This window comes from Rhinolophus sinicus, linkage group LG06 (genome assembly GCF_036562045.2).
Source record: "Rhinolophus sinicus isolate RSC01 linkage group LG06, ASM3656204v1, whole genome shotgun sequence".
NCBI classification, from domain to species: Eukaryota; Metazoa; Chordata; class Mammalia; order Chiroptera; family Rhinolophidae; genus Rhinolophus; species Rhinolophus sinicus.
In genome coordinates, this window is record NC_133756.1 from 24,056,452 (window position 1) to 24,084,413 (window position 27,962).

General features: G+C 35.5%; 1 protein-coding gene across 2 annotated transcripts in view; it reads right to left on the reverse strand.

Moving 5' to 3' along the window:
• Window positions 1–27,962, reverse strand: part of USP24 (ubiquitin specific peptidase 24) — a 129,229-nt gene that overhangs the window by 56,089 nt on the left and 45,178 nt on the right. For both annotated transcript variants that reach the window (XM_019742818.2, XM_019742816.2), the window contains exons 13-32: window positions 24,666–24,773; window positions 24,357–24,452; window positions 24,100–24,261; window positions 23,854–23,901; window positions 18,442–18,549; window positions 17,759–17,908; window positions 17,007–17,138; window positions 15,979–16,090; window positions 14,209–14,285; window positions 13,112–13,252; window positions 12,884–12,937; window positions 11,711–11,826; window positions 8,497–8,563; window positions 8,256–8,366; window positions 7,445–7,543; window positions 7,177–7,350; window positions 5,210–5,295; window positions 4,966–5,059; window positions 3,887–4,042; window positions 702–799 (exon numbers count right to left, since the gene is read on the reverse strand). In XM_019742818.2, coding sequence (XP_019598377.2) covers window positions 702–799; window positions 3,887–4,042; window positions 4,966–5,059; window positions 5,210–5,295; window positions 7,177–7,350; window positions 7,445–7,543; window positions 8,256–8,366; window positions 8,497–8,563; window positions 11,711–11,826; window positions 12,884–12,937; window positions 13,112–13,252; window positions 14,209–14,285; window positions 15,979–16,090; window positions 17,007–17,138; window positions 17,759–17,908; window positions 18,442–18,549; window positions 23,854–23,901; window positions 24,100–24,261; window positions 24,357–24,452; window positions 24,666–24,773 — 2,189 coding nt within the window. The remainder of the gene's footprint in view (window positions 1–701; window positions 800–3,886; window positions 4,043–4,965; window positions 5,060–5,209; window positions 5,296–7,176; window positions 7,351–7,444; window positions 7,544–8,255; window positions 8,367–8,496; window positions 8,564–11,710; window positions 11,827–12,883; window positions 12,938–13,111; window positions 13,253–14,208; window positions 14,286–15,978; window positions 16,091–17,006; window positions 17,139–17,758; window positions 17,909–18,441; window positions 18,550–23,853; window positions 23,902–24,099; window positions 24,262–24,356; window positions 24,453–24,665; window positions 24,774–27,962) is intronic.

Here is a 27,962-nt window from a genome sequence, read left to right on the forward strand (position 1 = left end):
CCCTTATTTACATACTTGTTCCCTTTATCCTTTGCTCTAGCCTTACCAGGCAACTGTCGTTCCCAAGAGAGGCCATGCACCTTCATGCTTTACTCATCCCTCGCCGCACCTCTGGCTGAGAGTCCCCTGTCCCTCCTCATTTACCTAGGGAATGACTATTCATTTCACAGCTCAAATGTCATTTTCTGTGAAGCATTTTCTAATCTTTGACCCCAACCAAACTGAACTAATTTAACCACTTTCTTCCTTAACCTCTATTGCCCCAAAGCACTTTTTATAAGCCTCTGTTTTGATACCTGTAATAACTGTTTGTCATTCTGTGTTAAACCGTGAGCCTCTCAAGGGCAGGGGTAATACCCAATTGATCTTTGCAGCCACAGAACTAACGCTTTGCACAACATGGACTGCTGGGAAGCAAATTCACCTTATCACAAGCTGATGTGGGGATCAGCAGAAACAGATACAGCCTCCTCTCTACTCTTCCCGAGAACTTCTCCCACTACTTGCTTCTCCAAGTTTTCCAAATAATGAAAAGTCAAAAAATGAATTAAAATATTCCAAAGACTGAAACATCATTCCTTCTCATTAAAACTCTCACAATGCTTCACATAATACCTTGTAGAATAAGCAAGGCTTGGCAAGAGAAATTAATTAAAATATATTCATTTTCTGGAATTCATGTAACATACTGAAACTCTAACCTCAAACCTCCTGCTTTGAGGAAGTTCTCACAGAAGGATTTCGCACAGTTTCTTGCCATGTCATCATCAGCAGTTGGCATGAGTTTGGAGCTTAGAACCTTGGAAATACATAAGCACAATTAATCATCCCAACACTTCCAGCAGAAATTACTCCTTTACTTAGTAAAACAATCAGACGACTCAAGTCAGAATCTCTTTAAATGCTGCATGCTGTTTTCCCCAAAAATTATACAGAGGCTGATGTTTCACAATTAAAATAATCACATTTTCCAAGTTCTAGTTACTTAGCAAGAAAAACCTTTGTTTTGAAGAAAGCTAATGAATTCTTTTCATGAAACCAGCAAACGTGAATGTCAAAGGCTCTCAGGCTTAGATAAGAGCAGATATTCTACGTGATATGCTAGCTATTTTCTTGAAAAAGTATATACACTGAGTTTTATAAAACAGCCCATTTACTAAAAATGCTAGATAAGCTCCCTAGTAATGATTCTAACTTCTATTCATTGAGCATGTAATGATGCACTAGGCATAAGATGAGGTGCTTAACATACATTATCTCTTCATCTCACTATGCATGGCATCTGTATTGTACTTTACAGGTAAAGACTGTGACCCCAGGAGTTTAATAACCTTCCATTCAAGGTCACATGGTTAGAATCCAAATCCAGATGTGTCTCACTCTTAATATTCATGCCCTTTTATAACACTGCAATACCTACCTAAGGAAAGCTTAACTGAATATTTTGGTATGGCAGAGAATTATTTCACATAAATGATTAAACTATATATTTGAAACTACAAAAGTCTAGTTCATGTTTTAGTTTTTTGCCTTTTTAAAAAATTTTTATTGGGGAACACTGGGGTACAGTGTGTTTCTCCAGTGCACATCAGCTCCAAGTAGTTGTCCTTCAATCTAGTTGTGGAGGGTGCAGCTCAGCTCCACGTCCAGTTGCCGTTTTCAATCTTTACTTGCAGGGGGCACAGCCCACCATCCCATGGAGGGAATTGAACCAGCAACCTTGTTGTTTAGAGCTCGTGCTCTACCCAACTGAGCCTTCTGGCCGCCCCTCTGGAAGCTCAGCGGCAGCTCATTGTCTTGAGTCTAGTTGTGGAGGGTACAGCTCACTGGCCTATGTGGGAATCAATCTGGCAACCCTGTTATTCAGAGCTCGAGCTCTAACCAACTGAGCCATGCGGACGCCCGGTTTTTTTACCTTCTATGATCTCTGACAGATCTCGGGCACGTAGGTTTCCCTTTTGCCTCAGTTTTCTCATCAGCTAGCTGAGGATAAATTATCTTTACCAGAGGATTGTTTGGATTAAATGAGATTAACACAAGCTTAAGGTGCTCAGTATAGCACGGGCATAAAATAAGTACCGAGTAAACAATTGCTTATTTAGTTGTTTTGATTTTAAAAGATCTGCTTCTATGAACCTATGGAGGTTTTATGAGCTTATTTTAGAATTTTAGTGTAGGATTTTTTTTTAAAGATGCTTTTTTCCTAAATTGTTTTCTGGGTAACAGGTCTGTTAGCCCCGGATTGTGAGCATTACACAGGAAAATGGGAATCCTCAGTAATTCTAATCCTTCTTGAGCGTCGACAGCCATATGCACATACTCCCCCCGCTTAATGGACAACAGTTTAGTTAAGATGGAATGTTTCTTCAAAGGAATCGGTATTTGGAATATCCACTTTGAAGTTCCTAGCAGGCAAACATAAGTCAAAGATCAAAATGTTAAGGAATTTAAGCTTTCAGGTAACAGTAAAAACAAGTGCTTCTGGGAGTGTTAGGGTTTCCAAATGTTTGTGTTGTCTAAAGCAAAAGACAACCTACCAAAGGAATTCCCAGTGAACAGAAGTCCTAATGCTAGAGCCATTGTTGGACCATTCTGTTTTTCTAGGTGCTCTCAAATGTGGGTGTTAAGATTTATACTGTAACTTTTTTTGAGACAATCATTCAAAAGAAAATGACAAGTCTGACAGCAATGGAAGGTTCAAAATTTATAAGCTTAAACTGGCCAAAACTTTCTAGGCAATATTCTGTTTTGGGATAGCATGCATTTTAAATGTCCACATTAGATAAGGACATACTTTACTCTAAAAATTATGCTAAATATTTTCTACCTTTGAATCCAACATATTTTTTGACAAGAATAATTATTTTAAGGCAAATATGAAATGTTATCACAGTTAGAACATATAAGCAACAAGTAGAGCATAAAAATGAATGAATATAATTACATACTCCAAATTATAGTCAGATGAAATAAAATTTAGAAAAAAATGCCCAAGCAGGCACCCTTTAGCAATTATAATCTTAATTATGAATCAAAGTATAGTCGAGATAAATGACAATTTGGTAATTAAGGCTGCTTACGCATTGATCTTGATTCTTTAATAAATAACTTACAGGATATAACTTCCTAGGTCAAAGCAAAATCATCCAGGGCTTTATTTTCTCCAGACCTAATGTGGCACAAAAGTCTGACCCCTGACCCTCCAAGAGCAGGACTGTTTCTACCTGGTCACTCTCCCATATTGCTTTGCTTTCAAGACTCAGTATATCCAGCCTCTCCTATGTCTTACTCGTAAGATCTTGAAGCACAGGTCTTGTCTTTTCATCTTTGATCCTTTAACTACCACAATGACTTATAGATGCTAAACAATTAGTAAATGTTTACTGAACTAAATCTACTAGTTTAAAGCTACTTTGGGAGAGGAAGGTAATAAAAATATTCTTTTGCTCAAATTCTTCCAGTGTTTTTGTTTTAAATCTTGAAATAATGTTAACCTGTCTTCTGATAAATTCCTCATAAAGCTTTATTAATGTCAACAAGTTACAATAGCTTTGAAAAAATTAAGATGCCTTTAATAACAAGAAGGCTTGGGATTAGTCATTGATAATACATATTTGCAAAATTTCTAGAGGAAGGTTAACGACACATTTTTATAGACAAGGCTTCCTAATTAATTATTTAGATGCTATTTTGCAAGTATAACAATGTACATAGGTATAAATTGAAAAAAATTGAGCATTCACAAAGGCAAAAAACAAATGTCTCAGTTTATATTTTATTTTTTACTCTTTTTAAAAACTAATTTTTAACAGATCAAGTCCATTTATTTCTGTCATCTGAAAGCATGATTCTGCAAACCGAAACAAAAATAAATTAGGTTTCTTACTTCTAAGTTGTAGAGCACTCTGAAGGTAGACATTCCTGGAGCAAAAGATCGAAACAGACTTTCTAAAATTGAACTGGCGCTTGGCTGATGCTGTTGCTTTGAAGAAAGGGATGGAGATTTTGAAGACTGAGAACTTGTTTCAGACAGCAATGTTTTCTAAGTTTAAAAAAAATGAAAAATACATCACTCTGTAATTATTAACAAGACATCAAACTCCATCACACAAACTGTAAATGCTCAACAGTATTACAATCCTACATGAATGCCACTGAGAATGTGTTCTAAGCAACACTAGCATGGTCATCTTAATTTGTTTCTGTATTTTCAAAATCTGTACTTCTAAGTACTGATAATGAAATTATAAGATTGCGAAAGTGGTAGTTTTAAGAATTTTTGAACTAATGCTAATGGTATATTTTATAACTACATTAGTTCTCTTCTCTCTCAAATTAATATATAAGCCGTATACCACAAGACTGAGCTGATCTAGACTTCAACCACTGAAATATAAAATTCATTAACTTAATTCTAACAACTTTTTTCTAAATTAATTTATTCTGAAAACATAAACATTATAGATAAAACACTCTATTTCAATATATACATAAAGGAACAATATATGAAAAATTAAATAAAATGAATTTTATGTATTAACAGTGAAAAAAAAATCAAAAGATAAATTCATTTATGTAAGCAACTCAAACATATGCAATAATCACAATCAGAGAGGCACCATAATAGAAGTATCAGAGCTACAGTCTGATCCTGGACAAGATACAGACACTTCACCTCTCTGGGTTTTGGTTTCCCAATATATAACATGAAGGAGGTAGAAGTAGATTGATATTAAAGGCTCTTCTAGTTTTAAAATTTGACATAGTTTTTAAATCTATCTAGATACTTTAAAAGCCAATATGAAGTTCTGATTTCCATTTATAGAGACGGCACTTTTCAAAAGAAGAAAAATTATTATGGGAAAGTTGATATCAAATAACCTTAATGTGATTTTGAGTTGTATTTTCACTGAATCATAATACAAAATTCCATCCCAGTTAAATAACTATCCAAGACACACATACCTTTCTTCCTAAAGAATCAAGTTGATCAAGGGCTTCCTGAATGGCTGGATCAGTGGGTATCAAGAGCAGAAGCTTTCGAACTCGTAGAGTTATCCTGAAATTTTTCAAATTAAATTTTTTTTTCACACAAGCCAGTTTCAGTAACAGTCATTTACTGTGAGATGTAAAGTAAAATACATTCAAATGAGAAGTTACTTGGTTCCCTTAGTAACTTCTTCCAAGCTTTGTAAATATTTATATTTACCTTGGCTCCTCTAGATTGGCAAGCTGGTACAGCATGTCAAATACATTACATACAAGTGCCATCACGACACCAGGAAGGGATTTCTCCTGAGGGAAAAAAAACAAAATAAACACAAATTTACAAAAGAATTTCCCCCCTTTTTAATCAAACATACCAACACTAAAAGTGTTAGTTCTGGAAGACTGATCACTGTAAAACTCGAGGGGAGCATAGTGCTCACCTGCATTAAAGAACACATGGGAACACAGAGTCAGGGATCTCACACCTTCTAGTGTGCTTATTACCTGGGCTCTCTTCTCCTACCCATCTGCTGGTGAGGAGGCTAAAGGCGCCAAAAGACAGGCAGAAGAAGAGAGGTAAAACAAAGGGCAGGTGTAATTACTAACATGGAGTGTGGGCACCACTGAAAGCTGACCAGAGCTCGTGAGGAGCAAACAAGGCAATGAGTAACATAAAAGCAAAATTATAGTAGTATCGTGTTTTCCTGAAAATAAGACCTAGCTGGACAATCAGCTCTAACGCGTCTTCTGGAGCAAAAATTAATATAAGACCTGCTCTTATTTTATTATAAGATGAGGTCTTATATAATATATACGATATGATATAATACAATACAATACAATACCAGGTCCAATATAATATATAATTTAATATAATGCAATATAATATAAGACCGGGTCTTATATTAATTTTTGCTCCAAAAGACGCATTAGAGCTGATTGTCTGGCTAGGTCTTATTTTTGGGGAAACACGGTATATATATGTACATACACTTATGCACAATACATACGTATATATGTAATTGAAGTCGAGAAAAACAAAGTTCTCACCTTGTTTTTTCAAAGGTGAGAAAAGAGATTCTGATATGATTAAAGTACATTTTCTGGTTATGAGGAAAAAGAAACTAGACATTACTATAGAATTATTATATAGGGGAAAATTTTTAATGAATATATATGAAAAGTAAGTATGAAAATGTAAAAATGTTAAACTTGAAGATACTATATACTGGGGGTGCCAAAAACATGTATACATTTTAAGAGATGCTATCTATGTATTACTTTTCAAAGTTGAGTTGAATTACGGTAGCAATGTGTAGTATGACGTTCATTCAAAAGATGGCGTTAATCAAATGAATGCAGCATCATTCATTGTATTACAACTTTAATACAGTTTTTTCCTTTCTTAAAATGTGTATACATTTTTTTGGCACCCTCTGTATACTGTTTCTGTTGCTAATTAACTGTTATAATACCACTCTGAATGGGATTTCTTTCCTAAATTCTTGCTATATTTAAGTACTGTATAGTTATTTAAAAAAAACCCACAATACTAATACTAACCCTAAAGAGTTCTTTGATATCCATAGCAAGGTTGTTCTAAGATAAAAAAACACAGTCACGCAAAGATCTGAAAGCCAAGTGATGAAAGTATTTCAAGGGGAAGTGATCACATGTATCAACTTTGCTGAAATATCCAGAACATGAGGATCGAGAGGCGGAAGTGACAGATAACCTTGAAAAGAGCCTGAAAAGATAATGGCAATAGAGTTTCAACAACTCTTTCAAGGAGTTTTGCTGATCTCGGATGGAGAGAAGGGGACAAGAACTGAAGGAGGAATTGGGGTGAAGAGAGAAGGCTTTTTAAAAGATGGAAGAAATAACACAGCACGTGTGAATGCTAATGAGAATGACCCACTAAAGGGAAAAATGATGAATCAATGAAGAGAGATGTATAAGAGGAGTAGCAAGCAGTGGCCAGGCAGAATGATTCAGGGACTCAAGATTCTATGGGTCAGAAGATTGATAAATTCTACATCTTTTTACCAATAGAAGCTCAGCATTTTTCAGTGATACAGTCTGAAGGATTTGCCTGAGAGAAAAGGACAAAATCATCCAAATCTCTATGAGCTGAAGGCAAAAAGATATTAAATTTTTGTTTTAAAACTGAAATTCAGCATTCAATACCTGCTCCATGGCATATGATGAACTAAAAACCCCACTGCTGCTGCTGCTTGAGCTGGTAGAGGAATCTGCTGAGCTCCCAGAGGGGGTCCCACTGCCAGAAGTCTTCACTGTAAGGATTTGTTCATCAGAAAAGCCCAGCTGGTGCAGTAGCTTTTGATCTTTATTCACTGTCAGCTGCAAAAAGTGGTTTCTTAATTAATAAGAGGGAAAGGAAGAGGAAAGTATGCCTATCAGGCTAATGTGCCACGAACTTTTTATTTAAACCCACCAGGCTATCATTTGTAAATATCTGTATATTATCCACAGGACAGCACAACTGCTTGGCTATCTTCCACCGGACACTCCCTATGGTTTCATTACTGTGAGCCTGTAACATAAAATTAGACATTGTTGTGAGTAATTCGTTTACTCATTCACTTAAACAACTGTTAGGGAGCATGTATTGTGTTATCAGGCACTGTTCTAGAAGCTGAGAACACAGCAAAACACAAAGACAAGAATCCCTGCCCTTGCGAGGCTTCCCTTCTGCTGTAAGTAAACATTCTATTTCCTACTCCAATTCCCCCTACTCATGCATGGAATAAAATCGCAAGTCCTTCGCCCACTGCAGGTCTTCCATTCTTTGCCTTCCTCACTGTCACATCAGCCACCTTGCTTGTCACGAGCAAGCCAAGCGAACTCCTACCTCAGGGCCTTTGCCTTTCTGCTCCCTTTGCTCAGAATGTCCTTTCCCAGAAATGGCTTACTTTGTCACTTCATTCAAGTCTTTGTTCAAACACCACTACTTCAGAGAGATCTTCCCTGTCCATCTTTATCTAAAATGGTATTTCATGTATACCTATCACTCTCTACCAACTTATCCTGCTGTATTTTATTTACTCTTTATAACATTCACCACCACCTGATAGTATATCATGTATTTACTTACATGTCTGCTTTATAATACCCCATCATTTCCTTTCATTTCGGGTCTCTATTCTGTATTTGTTTACCAAACAGCTTTTAGAATAAGTCCCTCATGCAGATATCTTAATCAACATGTTCTTATGAAATGGCTGTAGAGCTTAATGTGAACCTACCTCTACAGTAAAGGTATCTTTGGTAGACTCATAAGTAATATTAAGAGTTAAAAGATGTCCATGAAATGAGGCACCATGAGGTAGAATAGTTCGCGGAACAGAATAAAAATCCTTGAAAAAGACATTAAGTCAAACAGGTCAGATACAGAGAGCCACTGTTAAACGTCTCAAAAATACATACTGAACACATTAAGTCTAGTAACAGGAAGATTCAGTTGCTTTAAAAAGAAGAGAGGCTTACCTCTATAGTGATCACATAGCGTTCTGCCAGAAGTAGCAATCTCTCAATTATTACAAGTTTAGTCGATCTATGGGTTAAAAAAATTTTTTTTAAACATATTTGAAATGAATGCTGACTTGAGCTCAATTCTAGTCTGTTTCACCAAACCACACAGTTAGCACTCACTGGTCAAGGACAAAGACTAACCTTCCCTTTCATCAGCTGTAGCACATAGGTGGAATAGGGAGGAGAAGCCTGCCCTTCCCCACATTGCCTTTGCTGTTCTTTTTTCTTTTTCTTTTTAAAACACTTGTTCTGTAAATGGAGGACCGGGGTCTCCAGGCCCATTTGTCCATTAATCCATCAAGTGTACTTGATTTTCATAATCTTACAACTAAAATATGCCACATAATTCTGTAAACACATGGACTCTGACAAAGTTCTAAATCGCCTGAAAATTAGAAGACAAATGCAAGCCAGGAAATATTCCACAAATAAGAGTTGCTATTTGTTTCAATTAGGTTAAGAATGAGGACAAAGGGAAAGACAAACAATTGTTGATCTGGTTTAAGTGAACATTCTGCCTAGTTAAACTTAAAATACAAGAATTTGTTACGCTAAGGGTTTTCAAAGCACTTAAAAACTCAACACACATTAGGAGACAAACATCTCTGGGGCGGGAAACACACAGCAAGGGAGTGTGGAGCTCTGATAGACTAAAAACGAGACCTGAGGTCTCTTTTGGTTAGTCTTATAAAATCTTACTTATCATTTGAAATATAGTCAGCCCTCTACATCTGTGGGTTTCGCATGCACGGATTCAACCAACTGTGGATCAAAAATATTCGGAAAAAAACCACAAAAAACCAAAAACCCAGGAATATCCAAAAAGCAAAATTTGAATTTGCCATGCGCCAAGTACTATACTGAATCCACACGAATGAAGTGGTGGGTAGGCATACCCTGCTATAGCCTATATGCAAATACTATGCCATTCTATATAAGGGACTTAAGCATCCCTGGATTTTGGTATCCACAGCGGGGTAGAGTGGGGTGGAGAGGGGTAGACTGTGTGTGTGTGCGTGTGTCCTGGAACCAACCCCCTCGAACACAAAGGGAGGACTGTAATAGGACTCCAACGTTCGCAGCACGTAGTCACAGCTCTATGCTTTATTAAAGAGAACGCTGCATGGGTTAACATGGGAGATGAAAATCCAAATGCCTTTAAACATTTGGTATTCCAAAAAGTCTAGGTATTTCAAATAAGTGTATTTCTAAAACTGAAAAAGGTACTACCAATTTCTAACCATTGGTCTGGTAAGCTGATTAGCATTAGCAGTACTTAAAAAAGAGTTGGTTAAACACATTTTAACAGTTTTGTTAAATACATTTAACAGAGTTCTAAATTTTTTCAGTCTATAAGCAGGAGTCCGAATTTGATATTCAGATGGAAAATCTTTAGAAAATATCTAAGCGCTATAATAAGTGATTTGTTGAGTGCACTGTTTTAATTACACCTCAAAAATAAATTAAACCCCAGACAGTATTGCAAAACACTGTACAGATGAGAGAATAACTCCTCCCTCATATGTTGGAACAATTATGGTCACTGAAAAGTTCTTTCAAAACTAGTAAAATAAGATAAAAACAATGTCCTGGTTCAAATGCAACTTTGACATTATACATCCTCATTAACTCTGTTTAGAGTTTATACTGAGAATATTTAAAAACTATATTGTGGTTTTGCTCTGTAGTCAAATAGGAAATGATTCACATAAAAAGCGCTTAGTAAAAAAAAACACAAAAAGCACACTTATTTAAAGACATAGTAGTTTGGAAATCCCAATTCAATAGTTCACAAATACATTTCTATTCTGGTTTGTCAGACAAATGAATCATTAAGGACCTAGGTTATAGAGATGGGCTACATCTTATAAACATGTAATACGGAATTCTTAATACACATTCTTCATGAAAGTCTATCTGAGATATACTTCTGAGAATGTGGGAATGTAAAAGTCATGTTAGTGTTCTTACCATTAGTTCAATCTATAATCACTTTCTTCCATTTTAAAAAGAAGTCTAGAGGGTAGAGTTTTATTGGCTTCTTTCACGTTAATAAAGTTATCACTACACAGTACTGAACTCATTTTTAAAAAAGAAGATAAATATGTAAGTGTCTAAGCACTATGTTGCACACCTGAGACAGAATATTGAATGTCAACTCTAATGGAAAAAAAAAAATAAAAAAAAATGAAGAAAGAAAAGGACAATGCACGCGAGGATATTGATTCCTTTTTCTACAGGGAGGCTTTAAAAAGAAAAGGAATATCTCCAACTGTGAATAAAAAATACATATACACCTAGTTATTTCTGTTGAAAAAGACTATATGAGTGCCCATCACTAGAGGGCAGCAGAGTGACGAGCAGACAGTGAGCCCTTCTCTTGTGTACCTGTGATTTGGGGCTGCTTACCAGTAATGAAAGGTACATAAAACCTCACAAAAGTGTTTTAGTTATTTCAATCTGAAGTTTCTCACTAATGACCTATTCTCTTTACTATATCAAAGAACTATATCAAGTACTGAACTCAGATTTCACTGGAAATATTCAAAAACACTAAACACAGCAATGTTAATTAAGAGAATATCAGTTCAAAGATTTATCACAAATATTTGGGGATAAAGTTCTCATTAAAAATTATTTTGAAAAATAATTTTAAGTAAATAATATTTTAACTGACTATTATATTATAATTACTTATCATCTTTCCCTTTATTTTGCTTATGCTGTTAATGCCGTGGATTTGACTATTCAAGGAGAAAAGCTATAAGTCGTCTAAGTAAATATTTCAAACTTGAAAGAAAAAAAATTACTCTTTATACAACGAATATATCTTTATCCCATCATAATAGAAAAGGTTACTCATTAAACAGATTAAAAATAAAATGAATTAAAAAAACAACAAAACTTGTCTATTAGATAGAGGGGTCCGAGCAGAGCAATACTTGGGTGGTTATGAAGATGACCTACAAATCCTTAAGAGATGCAAATTTAGGGACATATAATAGGGAACATGTAACTTCCCAGGATATGACTGTTTGCAAAAGTTGTGAAATAAAATGAGGAAATAAACAAGTGAGAGATCTCCATAGGGAAAATGGTGCCTATTATTTGTTTAAACTGATACATATTCATGCATTGTGGATGTGTTGTAACTTCTGTAATCACTTACCTATATGGAGACTGAACTGATGTTGCTACAGTTGGCATGGCAGTGGCTGTAAGCATTTTTGTTGCTCTGGTCACTGCATGCGTTAGGGTGGGGCCACCAAGTGCTGAACTGGCTGCCTATAAAAATAAGAAATAATCATTCTAAATCAGGGCTTCTTAACCTCAGCTCTACTGACATTTGGGGCTGGAAACTTTTTTGTTGTGGAGGAGTGTTCTAGGCATTGTAGGATGTTTAACAGCATGTGACCTCTACTCACAACCTACCCTCTACTTACAACCTACCCATAGTAGGACCCCTCTACTTGTGACAACCTAAAAGGTCTCCAAGACACTGCCAAATAATCGTGGGAGGAGAAATCAGTTCCAGTTGAGAACTACTGTTCTACATATGTTCATACTTCCATGGTACTTGATTTCGGGGCACTTACATACTTTAAATGTTTTTATGATGACTGATTTGGATGGAAGTCATGACTTAGGAAACCCTGTACGGATTCTAGCACATATTCATCACCAAAATGTTTACTATACTGACATTTGGGGGCAGTAGCATTTTATGTTTTTGGAATAATTTTTGTTAGATGTAAAACAAGTAAGCACACATTAAGAAAGTAAGTGAATGCTTAATACTTTAAACATTAGGCTGGAAATAAGGCATTGGAAATATATGTGAGATAGTATTACACAGCAGGCGTCTAACGGACAAAGAAAAGCAACACCACTTACTACTGAGTGTCCTGCTGTGGCCTTTAATAGCATTTATAATATAAACTGTATGGAAACACGGGGAAGGATGGGAAAAGAAGCAAGTGCCTGTATAAAATTCCTGGACCAATATATAAAAAGGAGAAAAAGAATTTACTGGAAATATGGAATGTAAAGTAGACCTGTTTTCTGAAGATAGTTTCCATACCCTCCAAGGGGGGATAGGTAAAACAGGCAAGAGCTGTGGTGGAGGAGAAGGAACAATTTCCTACGAAGTGTACTTCTTTATTGGGGGAATCAAGGCAAATGTCTGTTCATAAATTGGTACAATATGATACGCTTCACAAATTCTTCACTAGGATCCAGCTACAAATATCAACATTACACATGATCTCAAAATATAAAATTATAAAAGGAAAAAACCAAAGCATTTATTTCAAAAACAGGTTAAATAAAATCTGCTACTCACTTCTAATCTTGTGTAGCAATCAGCAATGAATTTCTTATGTAATGATACAGAATCCTAAAAATAAGAGGTATATGGGAAGTAAAATTAGTCTGGCATTTAGCTGTAATCATTAAGGACAAAATGTCAAAATAAAGAAGCCTATCTTCAGGAATGCCAACTTACAAATAAAAAATATATAATTTTCTGCCATTTTGTGTATATGAGTGTCTTCTTCCCTTGGATACCCACCTTTTTTAACCTAGGATTTAGATTAATGTAACTATAGTTTATGATTAACTGAATAGCTTCATTTGCAATTTCTTCATCAGGTGATTCCATGGCTATTTTCCAAATGAAATCCATTCCTATCAATTCCAGCTTTTCTACGTACTGTTCAAAAGAAAAAAAAAAATTGTATAGCACACCAAGGTCACAAAATTGCAATTATTTTCCATTACACTGTAAGTCTATACCTCTTCAGTTCAATATGAATTAAGGCTACAAAAACCAAGCTATATGAGAACACTACTGAACCAATATGGAACTTTAAAACAAAAAACAACCAACCACAGAAACACTGGGCAACGTTCAAGGGAATTTGCATAGATATGGAAATTTTTCTCTAGATACCCTTATATCTAAACTAGACGTCTACCCAGATGAGCTATTGATGCAGAAATAGCACAGGAGTGAGATGGCTACCATCTTCAGGAGCTTTCTTCAAAAGGAGATGGAGTCAAGCTAGAGGTAGTTACTAATCCTTGGGGCTCAATTCAGTCTTACCAAGGGCTTAAAAAATCTTGTAAAAATTCTTACCACCCAGGAAGCTAGGTCATGAATGGAACAGTCTTAGAAAAAAGAGCTGTGTTTTGCCTTTCTTTTTTAAGGTGTACATGTAAATATAAACATCATCTGTATACCTTCTATAGATCCTTATTTTCATGCATCATTGTCTGCTCCTAAATTTTTCTACCCAAATCCCTACCACTGAAATCCCAGAATTGAAGATTTTCGTTTTTATAGGAACGTGTGGATTGATGGATCTAAGGAGTTGGTAGCTTAGATGAAACTATCTTAGTCTGCATTCACTTAGGCACAGGAGGCCACTGGCTGCCCCAGATCAGCAAGAAGCACAGAGGGATTTGAGAAGTCAGTTTTGCTGGAAAGGGGGCCTCTAGTACACTGTAAGAGAAGCTGTAATCAATGCAGAAAACAGCAGGCAAGGGGATATCCATTCAAAAAAAATAAATAAAATTCGTTTTATCTCAATTATAACACGTTTTTTGCTGTATATCAAGTTTTACTAGGTTATCCAAATTATCTAGATTTGAGAATAATGTACTTACCAACTGAGCTCCTTGTCTTTTCAATCGATGATCACAGAGATTCACATTTTCAAAAAAAGTCTTAAATAAGTTAAAACCTGAAATTACAGAATGTCAGATAAATTCATATACTCTAAGTAACAAAGATAATCAATGAAAAGACTCAAAGCATATCAAGAGCTAAAACTATAAAATGGTTAGTATAAAACATGGGTGTAAATCTTTAAGAACTTGGATTAGGTAATGGTGTCTTAGATATGGTGCCAAAAGCACGAGCAGCAAAAGAAAAAAATAAATTGGACTTCATCAAAATTAAAAACTTTTGTGCTTCAAGGGCCTATCACGCAAGTGAGAAGACAACCCACAGAATGAGACAAAATATTTGCAAATCATGTATGTATCAGATAAAGAGCTTGTATGCAAAATACACAAAAACACTCTCAAAACTCAACAGTAAAAAGACATAAAACCTAGCTAAAAATGGGCAAAAGATTTGAACAGGTATTTCCCTAAAGAATATATACAAATGGCCGATAAGCACATGAAAAGACCCTCAGTATCATTAGTCTTCAGGGAAATGCAAATCAATACCACATGATACTACTTCACACCTACTAGGATGGCTAAAATAAAAAAGACAGACAATAAAAAGTACTAGTGAGGATGTGGAGAAACTGGAACCCTCATACTGCTGGTGGGATTATAAAATAGTGCAGCTATACTGCACTATTTGGCAGTTTCTCAAATGTTAATTATATAATACAGCAATTCTACTCCTAGGTATATGCCCAAGAGAAATGAAAACCTATGTCCACACAAAAACTTGTACAAGAATGTTTATAGCACCATGATTAATAATAGCCCAAAAGTGGTAACAACCCAAATGTTCATCAACTGATGAATGGATAAACTATCTTTACAATGGAATATTATTCGGCCTAAATGAAATGAAGTACTGATACATACTACAACCTGAGAGAACCCTGAAAACATCATTCCTTAGCATAATGAAAAAAGCCAGATACAAAAGGCAACATATTGTATAATTGCATTTATATGAAATGCCTGGATTAGGGTAATCCATAAAGACAAAAAATAGATTAGAGACTGAAGGTAGGGAGAATAGGGAGTGACTGCTAATACGTACAGGATTTCTTTTTGGGATGATGAAATGTTCTGGGTGAAAGTTGCACAACTTTGTGAATATCCTAAATTATATACTTTTAAAAAGTTAATTTAATGGTTTGTGAATCATAGCTCAAGAAAAAAATATTTCAATGAAAAGAAATACCTAAAAGGGAGATTTCTATACTTTAACACATATTTATCTTAAAATGAATCCTTTTTGTACTAAGTAACTTCATGAAAAGACAGTTTGGCAACTTGAGTTATCAGGCATAAAAGTTAATTATAAGATACCATTTATATAGAAAGGAATTTATCCGTATATATAAACATCTTTATATGCATAAGGAAAAGACCTGAAAGATATTCCCAACTGGTTGCTTCTGAGAAGTTGGCTTAGAACAGGGGTGTCCAAACTGCGGCCCACAGTCCATTTTTAATTGGCCCGCAGCAAATTCCAAAAATATATTTAGTTTATTTAAATAAACCAGGTGAGGCAATACGTACTTCACCTCGAGTGAGTGGCCTGGCTGTTTGTGTATTTTACCACATATGGCCCTTGGTAAAAAACGTTGAAAAATGTTTGGACAACTCTGGCTTAGAAGAAAAGGAAAGAATAAAATGTTTCAAAGACTAAAAAAAAAAGATTTTATATTTCTTTCCTACCATTCATAGTGATTTCATATGACTCCAACTTTAGAATTTTCTCCTTGAAGAGCTGCTGCTGCACATCACTCTCGAGATCATGTTGCCCTTTTGTAAACCATTCAAAACACATCTGTGGATCAAGACCAATTATTACTCTATAACTAAAATCCATTTCATATATATATATATATATATATGAATAAATATATATATAAATATATATATATATATATATATATATATATATATATATATATATATATATGAATAAATATATGTATTTATATATTCCGAATTGGGACAGTTAAATTATTTTTAATTCTCCAAAAATTTATTATATATTGCCAAAATACCACTCAAAACTGAAATTGTTAGAACTCTGAACTAAATAAAGCAGTAAGTTACTAGCAATCTTTCCCACTGATAATGAAAATATATACTCATACTTTGCTTTGAATTTTATACTTGGGTTTTTCCACAAACATTTATTAATAAGCCTTACTGTGTGCCAGGTACTGTTACATATTTAGTCCTTTCAACAAACCTATGAAGTAGTTAATATTATTCTGTAAAATGAGAGGAGGAAACAGCAATTTACTGTTAGAAAACATCAAAACAGGTGTTGTGCTATTGGTTTAATCTATTTTCAGCTGTTTAATTATAGTTCTAAAAATCTGTTTAGGCATTCATTCCTCTTTGGTGTTTCTGGGGTACAACATCATTGCAGGAACTCAGTTTTCTCTTGGTAACTTAAAACTAGTTTCACGTGCTGGCAAAGAGAACTAAAAGATATATTGAGAATTCCTTAGCTGTACTTACATAGTTTAATTTGGTTTTATATACAATGGTATCAAAAGTACTCACACATTTATTTATATCACATTATATAAAATATTTGCCCACCACTTATAGTTCCTGGCCTTCTAGTACAAACCTATGCTTAGTAAATTGAAAAGTGCTTAGAACTAAAGATGTGGGACACACACAAAAAGTGAAATATTAAGTCCCACTTCTGCCTTACTTTATCCACTATACCAACTTCTTACCTCTCTATCTAATTCACAAACATCCTGGCCGGTCACAAGACATTCCCAGATTTCTTTGGCACGATTCCAACCCAGATACAGAGTAGCTTCTTGCAAGAAAAATGCCAGAAATTTTAGATGGGCCTCTAAATACTGCAAAAAGAAATGACAATTATTTAACTCCGCACATTTCTACCTAAAAGAAAAATTAGAAAGTACTTTAAAATAAAAAAGTTTTATCTAATGCTTTTTCAGAGAATTTAGGGTAAAGTAAATGTGAAAAATCTGTTCATAAGTTGACAGTACAACGTAGTAGAAGTTACTTCAAGCCTCTTACAAATTCAGTTGACTTTAGATGCCAATAAAGTATAATTTCAGCAATTTCAAAGTAAAACACCAAAAACTCACAACTAGTGAATTAAGGTTACTTCCTATTTTAAAAAAATAATAGTACTAATTGATTGAAAACAAAAGCCATTATCCACAGAATTGACAATTAGTATTTCATATCAAAGATAAAAAAAAGATGTTTATTTTTTATTACTTCATCATATGCAGTTCTTAGGTGGTTTACTGATTTACCCACAAATACCAACTTTCTAAACTTTTGTTTTGAAATAATTATAATCAAGACATAAAATTGTTCCATCTCCCCAAACATAAGTCATGCTACCTCTTTCGAGTTACATCCAACAAATATTATTTTTAGAGTTCAAGTGCAGGAAGTCCCAATGCATGTTGTAAATCATGAAACAAAAGCATAGTGCCCATACCTCCCGGTAAGTGTATCGACCATCCACCAGTGTTGAACCAGTTAAGCCTCCAGGTCCCGCCATAGCTGCTGCAAGTCGATGACAAGCTATCAAACTTCCCGTTACCAATTTTACTATTTCAAAATTTTTCTTCAAGTCTTGAATAATGCTCTTGGTAAAAACAACAAAAAGAAAAATGGTATGAGAATTTACACTTTTTTTTTGTCAGTTTAATACTTCTATGTTAACATGCAGTCCTAGGTGAGTGATCGTAAACATAACGGTTTCTTCATTCATATTTTCTACATAGAATTAAATAAAATCAATCTGGTTATGTACTTTTACAAGGGAATTAACCTCTGCTAAATTTTGCTTCTAAAAGGGATATGTTTTAAAAAAGAACTCTTTCAAATCTTTTCAAACAAATTTCTAAAATACCATTCTAACTTTTAAAATTGGTTTACTTATTTCAATAAATTAAGGAAACAAAAAAGAAATAAGCTAGCTATATCAAAAGAAAAGCTCCAGAGAAATGAAAGCAAAAGGATTTTTAAACTCAAGATTATATAACACAAATGAATTACATTAATAACTATAAAAATGTAACAGACTGACTACAAGACTCAGCAATTTTATTCATGTTTTGTTTTTATAAAAGGTTTTAGAAGTAATTGTAGAATAATCAAATATAGCTATATTCTTACCTTGTCTTGCTTTTGATAGGTTTGTTTTATGAATGAGCGGGTGATTTCATGGAGCTGACGCAAAGCTGGTACCACCCATACAAATTGGGGATTATTAAGTTGAGATGACTAGAGTTAAAAAGAAGTTACATTAATTAAATTTAGAAATAAATGGCAGACAAAATTATTAGCTATAAAAAATTTCCAAGTCAATTAGGCTTCATTGTTATACATTCTATTCTTTTTCTCCTCACACTGCTCATTTAGAGTTCATCTCCATGCATTTGTAATTCAGTCTTCCACTTCTTATTCTGCATGCAATTATTCCTAAGGTCAAGAACTGCAAACAGGAGCGGATGTGAAGTGACAGCAAATGTACAGGGGTACATCAGCAAAAAACAGACAACAAGGAATTAGCAACTTCAGAGGATAGATTAAGTAGCACAGGCTGCTAGGCATGTTGACATAATAAAATAAACTGATGGCAAAAGTTTAACTTGAATAAGACTGAACTGGCTAAGAAGTAAAATGGTATAAAAATATAGTTGTCTTTAATTAGGTGATTAAGACACCAATGATATGATCAAGATACTGATAGTGGTCTAAATATTAAAGAAAATATTCATGATCTGCTTGTATTTCCTAGTTAAAAGTTTTGTAAGATAATTCTATTTTTAGTAATTACGTATTACAGCCACTTTACACTTATGCTTTATGTTTTTCAAAACACTTTCAAATGTATTATTTCTGAAACTGGTACAGGACAATCCAGATTTTCATAGTACCTATGTGAAAAGTCTGATGTTCATCTTTGTAAGAATTGCTTTTTAACAAATAGCATGTTCGAACTATGAGATTTCATAAAATTTGTAAGAATATCAAATTTTATTTAAACACAGCATTTATTTTAAAGGCTACATTTTGTCGTGTTTCTTTTTTTTTTTTTTAAAGCCTTCCAGCTTCTTCAAATCCTTCTGTAAAATGAAGACCCTTATGGGGCGGAAAAACACTTTTTATGTCTTTTGCAGAAAAACACCATCTACTACTGAATATGTAAATGTGAAAGTTATTGCCAAAACCATACTGGCTTTCCTAGGGATTAGCCAATCAGCAAATACCATTATTTCCTGGATTCTAAGATACAGGTTTTATAAATTTCAACAGTTTTGAAACTGACATTTCTTACAATTATGTCAAAAGAAACTTACTAGCCACTAGGCATAGGAGTTTTGTTATAGCTATCCTTACCTGAGTATATACAAATCTACCTGCCATTTTATTTATTACTTGGTATAGGTAACACCAAACAAGGAAGGCTTTTCAACTTAAAATTTAGATCACTGATTTGTTACTTAAATGCTACCAAAAAGATTATGCTATCAGGTAAAAGTGACTAGGCTGTCATATCCGCCAATTCAATTAAAAGCAAAGAAAACTGACAGTGGTCACAAACTACAGCATTTTTCAGCCAGGGGAATTTGGTTTGACAGACTCATACCCTGTGAAGGGCTGTATCACTCAGCACTGAATGCCTCTGTCCAAAGTTATACCTAATTCCAGAGAAGTAATTTAAAGTAGCCTGAGTTTTACGAGAAAGAACAAGGACACAAACCTCCGTATTCTTCAATATGCCTCAAAATTATACAATCTTAAAAGATTTCAAAGAGGTCAAAAACACTATTATCGATAATGAAAAGCAGTGTGCCGCAGTGAAGCTGTACATACTGGTCAAAAGGAAACTGAGACTGAAACTCTAAATGTGAATCTAAACAAATGAATGATAAAAGTAAAACGTAGTTTATTTTTCACTTCTTTATAAACTTATTAAATTTGTGATGCACGTCGCAATCACTAGCATCTTAGAATCAGAGAAATAAGGTATGTATTAAAGGCCAACTATTTGCGAGACCAGCTAGAATATTTCCGCTAAAATATTAAGTTACAAAATGATGGGGATTAAAACGCAAAGGCTTAAGTCTAAAACTGATACCTTCCAAAAGGATTACAAACCTTAGGATATAAATATAAGCCCTTTAGCAAATAATTAGGTATACCAAAAAGTATAATTATGACCAATTAAGTCAATTATAGTTAGAATATTTTTATTTAACACTCAAAGTTATACTTTGAAGGTAGCTCACTATCAAATAAAATTCAAAGAAAAAACAAATTGGAATTTAAAAAGTACTTCTGATATGGCCTTTCTAAAGTTTAGGAAACAGGACAGATATCACTGATTCCATCATTATCTATGACATTATGTTGCTAAGTTACAAGAAAAATTTCAATTACTCTTCTCCACTCACAAAAGGGGCAAAAGATGATGGTGAACAACTGAAATGAACATATCTGATAATGTCTAATAATGGAGCCCATTTCATAAATAGGAGTTAAATGTTATGCCCAAACTAGCCTTTTAACATTAGATGAAGCCTTAGAGGTCAACTTGTTTGGCCTGCAAATCTATGCCTAAATTCCTCTTACTCATTTTTGTTAAATGACTAGTTAGTATCCTAGTATTTCCAGCGATGCGGAACTCAGGAGGCAGTGCATTCTAGTTCAGGCTGTTCTCACTGAAGTTCATTTGATTTATCATACTGAAACTTGCCTTCCCATAACTTCTTAGGAGACATAAAAAGTAAGCTGAATAAACCTTCTCTATAACAATCCTCTCAGTATCTGAAGAAAGCTTTCAAATTCTTGCTTGAGTTCTCTCTTCTCAAAGCTGAACATCCCCCCTTGCTCATCTGTCTTGTTTTTCTATACCTAACCATTTATCTAGAATCAAAGTAAACATTTTTATATGGGAGAACATTTTTAAAAAAGTATTTCTTCCTGTGCTAACCATATCACTGTGAGACTGTACTGAGGACATCCTGCTACTTTTACTTTCAGTTACGTGTTTTGGCAAATAGAGGTCACTCAACTATGGTTAAGTCACGATTTTAGTATCCTCGTAGAGTGAAGGGGAAGAAGTAACAGGAAGGGAACAACATTTACTGAAAGGCTGCCAGGCACTGAGCTAGGAGGCCTTAAGATAATGACTTAAGGAATATGCAAACACCACTAAATGGAGTAAAAATCATTGTTTTGGGTTTAGTAATTTTCTTCTTTTTTGATGAGTACATTTAAACTTTTTAATTGAAGGAAAAAAGTGAAATAAGATGGAGAGGGTTGGGATAGACAGTGGAAGGTATAAAGGAAGCAAAGGAAAGAGGATCGAGGAAGCCAAGGGTATCCTGGTGGAATCTACAGTAATAAAGGTAAGAAATAAAGGTCAGAATTTTGGAACACAACAGTGGAACTTGGGAATTGTAAGAGTGTCCAAAGCAGAGGGAAAGGGAATCAGTTGGGGGAAGAAAGGCAGCTGAGGGTGGGAGGGGAGTCAGAGGTGGGTGATCTTGTCTTACCCTTTGCTTAGTTTCTGTGTAGCCTGGCAGGGAGACATAATCCCCAGTCAGCCCACCTTGCTGCCTGGCAGGAAAGGGCATAGCACAGAAAAACACCTTTAGTGGCAGTATATAATTCACCTCCCTGCCTGGAGTCATGTCCAGGGGGCTTCGATCTTCCCACGGCCCCCCTTCACTCATGTGTACTTTAAAAGAGTATCTGTGAAAGCACTCAGTCAGCTGAAAAGTGCTATATAAATGCAAGACATTATTATTTGGGATGAAATAATGATACATTGGAATTTCTTTACTGGGAGCAGTGGGAAATAAAAAAGGAAGAATATTCCTTCAAGACTCACAAAATGACTCCAAAATTCTCCCTGTTACTTTTTGAGTCTTGTTATAAAACAACAGACATGAATGAAGTGACTGCAAAGAGAAGCAATAAAGATGTAGTGATGCTATTGGCTAGAAGAGCTAAGTAATGCTTAGCTGTAACAAGGAAGGAACAGAGGTCGGGAAGGATTTTCTGGTTTCAAAAGCCATTTCCTCAGAGGGAGGAAAAAGTCTCTTCAGCTTTGATTTTCTTGTCTATAAAGAAATGTATCTGTTACTAAGAAGAAAAGACCATTTTTCTATAGATACCACCTTCCTCTTACTATTACTATTGAAAGATCTAAACGTCTTAAATAACTTGGGATGAGTTTCAATCATAAAAACAGAGGCTGTTAAATTATCTGAATTGCTGAGCTGAAAAAACTGGAAAAATTCAATTTGTATCTGAGTAGAAAGAGAGTAATGTTGTTGATTTAAAGGAGTAATTCTAATTCTTCATAACCTGAGCACAACCAGCTTCAGTTCATAAACGACTTTTAAAATCTCTAAAGCTAGATAACATACAGAAAATTCACTCGATCAAATTTCAATGTCACAAATATAAAACACTGAGTTCTTAAATGCTCCCAACTAAACTTTACAGCCAAATATAGCATAAGAAATGAAAGCCCACTGAATCACCAAAGCCTCCTAACAAGAGCTGCCGGTCTGACTATACCAACCACAATCAGTAGTAGTCAAGATCTTTAAAGAAATACTTCTTAGTGAAAGCCAAGAAAAAGGATTTACCAATGAAAGCACGAAGCCACTAGGCTATTTACCAAAACCTTTAATGTTAATAGTAATACGAAATCCCCCTGCCTGCTAGGCTTTATGTTTGGTCTGAGCAACCCGAGGGCCTATGTAGGAGGACACCGCTGCTCTGGTGAGGGCTGCTGCCATGATGGGCTCGCATTCCAGACAGCAGCCATTTGACTGGCCGTCTTAGAGGAGAGAGACCTGACCTTTAAGGACTGTAGACACAGGATAGCAGTAATCATCACTGCTTACTTGGCTAACCGCCCTTTCAAAAGACAGCCCAGAAGTCCACCGCTACCTGGAGGCCAGAGCCCTGAAGGGTAGGGCTTGCACAGAGCCAGTGCCTCTGACAGTCACTATCCAAGCCTACCTTCTAAAACTGAGCCCCAGCAGCGGGCACTCACTTACCAGCTGTCTAAGGAATTACGTTAGGACCACATCTGAGTCAAGCACCTGAGAAACCACTATGGCCAGCACTGAATGAACCTCCTTCTTCATTTTTCTCTCTCTTTCTCTTTTTACTCTATGAATGTTCCTCCATTTCTCCCTTACAGGAGAAAAATGGGCATGATATTATTATTTAGAATCCATTGTAACTTACTAAAGTTATGTGTGTTTTGGAATTAATTTCAAAGAGAAAGACTAAGTTGAAGGTCTTATAATTTTATGAAAATAATATAGTAAAACTACTCTTTGAATGTGACTCTGGATTTTTCCCCCCTTTCAGAGTTAATAACTCCCCAAGCTTTAAATAATACAGCATACGTCATAAATGTTTAAACAGCAGTTTGTATCTGCACATTACTCTAAGAAGCACTAAAACGTGTCATCTTAAAATTATGATGCAACTTATTAAAAGGAATTATTAAGTTAGTATACCTTTTAGTTGGTTCCATCTGCAAATTCTTACCTTGAATCCATCCTTCTTGTTTTTTTCCAACCCTGACCATTCTCCAGGCTGAAAATTAATTTTAAGAAAAATGTAAGTGACTCGGTAAAAGCAGTACTTAAAATTTCCCAATCTTGGACTCTAAGGTAAGAGCTTCCAGACAGGACAGTTAGTTTAAATTACATTAATAGGGGAGGAAAATTATTTGGCTCTAATTTCTCAGTACTATTGCTCTGACAACAAAATCAGACAAAAGATAAAACCAACCCTTTTAATATCTTCTATGCATTTGATGATGTAGCTCCTCTTGATTGCTTCTTTCACTGCAAATGCGTCACTAAGGATTGTCAGGTGTTCATCCAAGGCTTGCTGAATAAGGCTACTGGGCAGCGTTGGAAGATGAGCCAGTTCCCAGAGTACATCTAACACCTACAATAATACCACTTATGATGAGCCAGCCAATACGCAAGCAAAACTGCTTTAAGTATTTGCAGCTAGAAAAATTCATTTTTTGATTCTCCTGCCTTTCCAGAGGTGGTCTCAAAGCGAGCTTCCCGGCCTATTCGTCCAATCAGGCTCAATAGCTTCTGTCTTACTCTATCACTCTCAGTCTCCCAGCTCTGTAGAACAGAAAAGACAAGACACAAGAGTAGCTGTACTATCCAATTTTTATGAAACTGGAAAAATATGCAAAAGCTTTAAACTTGAGCGAAAAACGTTTAACACAGTAAGAAGAGTACACTTAAATACTACTAATTTAGAGAGGGGGAGATCTCAAAATAAACTTATTTTAGAAAAACTTAAAGAGTAAGCATGTTTGACTGAACACGTACCTTCTGAATGAGAACAAACAAATGATTAAGCTGATCTGAATTAAATTTGACAGCTGCTGCAGCAATAATGGTATGGATGTTCTCGATCACGGTAGATGATTGTCCGGACTGAAAAAGGAGACAGTAGGTAAAAGTTAAGTCTTAGAACTTGGAAAAATCTAAGTCTTCTCCTTGACAATACACAGAAGCAAAACAAAGATAAACTGATTCTAGTCTAATCAGCATTCACTTCCATGACAATACTGGCAAGACTACATGAAGCAACCATTAATGGTTATCAGTTGGCCTTGTTTAAAATCCTAGAAGCATTAAATCTTTAAAAATACAATGTAAAAAAAGATGAAACTCAAATTCTCAATCTGACATATTCATTTCAAGAGAACAAAATGTTTTCAACTGGCTAAAAAAATCAAACTGATTACAAGACAAACATACTCACTTTTGGCATTTTATAAATGATCATAACCTCAGTTGAGAGTATTATCTGATTCATTTTTTATTTTGCTTATAGATATTTTATGACTTCAATTAATATTTATTTATCCCGTGGGAAGTAAGTCTCTGCTTCATAGATACAGACCCCATGGTCAACCTTATGGTTGAAATTCATTTTATAACTTAAATCACAGCTCCATCATACCTCACTGGTCACAATGTGAGAGACTTGAAAGGTGGGGGAATTTTAAAGATTTAATGCTACAAGAATTTGCTCTGTATTTTCTATTGACATACATTCACTGAATGTAGTAGGGATATTTAACATATACATCATGGTTTCTAATCTTCAACCTATGTGAATTCAAAGCTTACGAGGTGTGATAAAAAATACAGTATTTAAATAAAAAAAATTATAGAAGATACATTGCCATTAATCCCCCTCAAAATACTCCCCCTTGCTTCAAACACACGTATCCCATCGTTCTTGACATTTTCTGAAGCAGTTCTGGAAGTCCTCTTTTGTGAGTGTCTTCAGTGTGCCGTCGTGGCTGCCTCGGTGTCCTGAATTGATTCTAAACCTTTTCCTTTCATGGTCATTTTGACTTTGTGCAAGAGCCAGAAGTCACATGGTCCCAGATCCAGTGAATAAGGTGGATGAGGCCACACTGTAATGTTTTTATTTGACAGAAACTGCCGTACCAAAAGCTGTGACACGGAGCCTTTCCGTTGCGATCAAAACATACAGTGAATGCTGCTATTGAGTGCCATCCAACAGAAAGGCAGGGATCTTTAATACAGAAAGCAACGCGTTGAACCTTAGTAACACTGTGTGACAAGTTTCAACTTGTTTGGTGCAGTCATGTGTGAGCTACAGTTGAGAGAAGGTGTGTTTTCAAGTGTGCCGTAAATCATTCTCCATCACGACAACGCTCCATGTCACACATCGCTTCTGGTATATGGCAACTTCTGTCAAATAAAAACATTACAGTGTGTCCTCATCCACCTTCTTCACCGGATCTGGCACCGTGAGACTTCTGGCTCTTCTCCAAAATCATAATGACCATGAAAGGAACACGTTTTGGATCAATTCAGGACATCAATGCAGCTGTGACAGCGAAATTAAAGATACTTACAAAAGAGGACTTCCAGAACTGCTTCAGAAAGTGGCAAGAACGATGGGATAAGTGTGTTTGAAGTGAGGGAGAGTATTTTGAGAGGGATTAATGGCAATGTGTCTGTTACTGTAATAAATTTTTTTTATTTAAATATTCACCGTATTGTTTGATTGCACCTCATATACTCACAAAACAAAATTATATGGGAACATTCAACTAAAGTCAAGACATGGGAAGTAAAATTCATAGGACCCAGGACTTTTCTTTCAGTCTTGCACCTAACTTTCTGTAGTCTGCTCTGTAATGCCAGGCTGGGAGCCTGCAAATTACATTTCCTCTGCCAGCTGTGCTCCCATTATGTTCTACCAGTGAGAGGCATTGCTGGGAGATGAGGAGGCAGGAGGAAGAAAGAAGTGTTTCTGGTTTATACCAGGAAATTGGATGCAGGTGCTGGCATTTGTGGCAGCAAGGAATTCCAGAAACCCTGGTGGCAGTGTCACCTCTTCGACAGCTGCAGCGCTTGCAGTGAAAGAACCTCCAAAAAGTAGCTCCTCGGGTGGCTGGATGGCTCAGTTGGTTAGAGTGTAAGCTCTGAACAACAGGGTTGCTGGTTCGAGTCCCACATGGGCCAGTGAGCTGCGCCCTCCACAACTAGATTCAACACAACAAGCTGCTGCTGAGCTTATGGAGGGGCGGCTGGATGGCTGGTTAGAGCGTGAGCTCCCAACAACAAGGTTGCTGGTTCAATTCTCGTATGGGATGGTGGGCTGCACCCCCTGCAACTAAAGATTGAAAATGGCGACTGGACTTGGAGCTGAGCTGTGCCGCCCACAACTAGATTGAAGGACAACGACTTGGAGCTGATGGAGAAACACACTGTTCTCTAATATTCCCTAATAAAAATTAAAATAAAAAAGTAGCTTCCTTTCCTTAGACTTAGTATCCATTTTCCATTTTGCTCCTCTAGCATTCATACTTGTCTTTTTTGCTCTTCCACCCTAGCAACACCTTTGTAAACAATATCCTGTATTCCATTCCCTATGAAATACTTAACATAGTTTCTGTTTCCTGACTGAATTCTGACTGATACAGTCATTAAGTGGATCTAGTCAAGGTGAGCTCCAGGCTGCTTTCTGGCTTAGCAACTAAATGAAGGATAATACCATTACTGAAATAGTCTGGAAAATGACTAGGTTTGGCCATGCAGAATTGGAGATGTGTATGAGATAAGTGTAATAGTTATGCATTTAGACATACTGCACTGGAACTCCAAGAAAAGGCCTGAATTAGAGATACAATTCTGAGAGTCAGCAGCATCCAAATGTAGTCAAAGCCACAGGAGTGGATGAAACTGACTAATGAAAGATTATCTAGTGAAAAGGAGCTAAAGACTACGGCTTGGAAAAAAACTCATACTTACAAGGTAGGAGAGAGTAAGCTAGTAGACTTAAGAAGGAATGCCAGAGAGGTAGGAGGAAATCTAGTAGAATGGACTACTAACAAAGTGAAGGAAAAAGAAAATTAAAGGTACAATCTATTCTGTCATAGCTGCTGAGAACCCTGGTAAGATGAGATCTGTAAACTCAGTTAAGTATTACTATCATCCTCATTTAATAGAATAAAATGGGGAAAACATATTAATAAAAATTGAAAAACAATGTACTGGCAAGAACACTGGACTGATAAACAAAAGACATAACTGTTTCTAGCTCTGCCACTAACGGCTTATATAGCCCACAGTAAG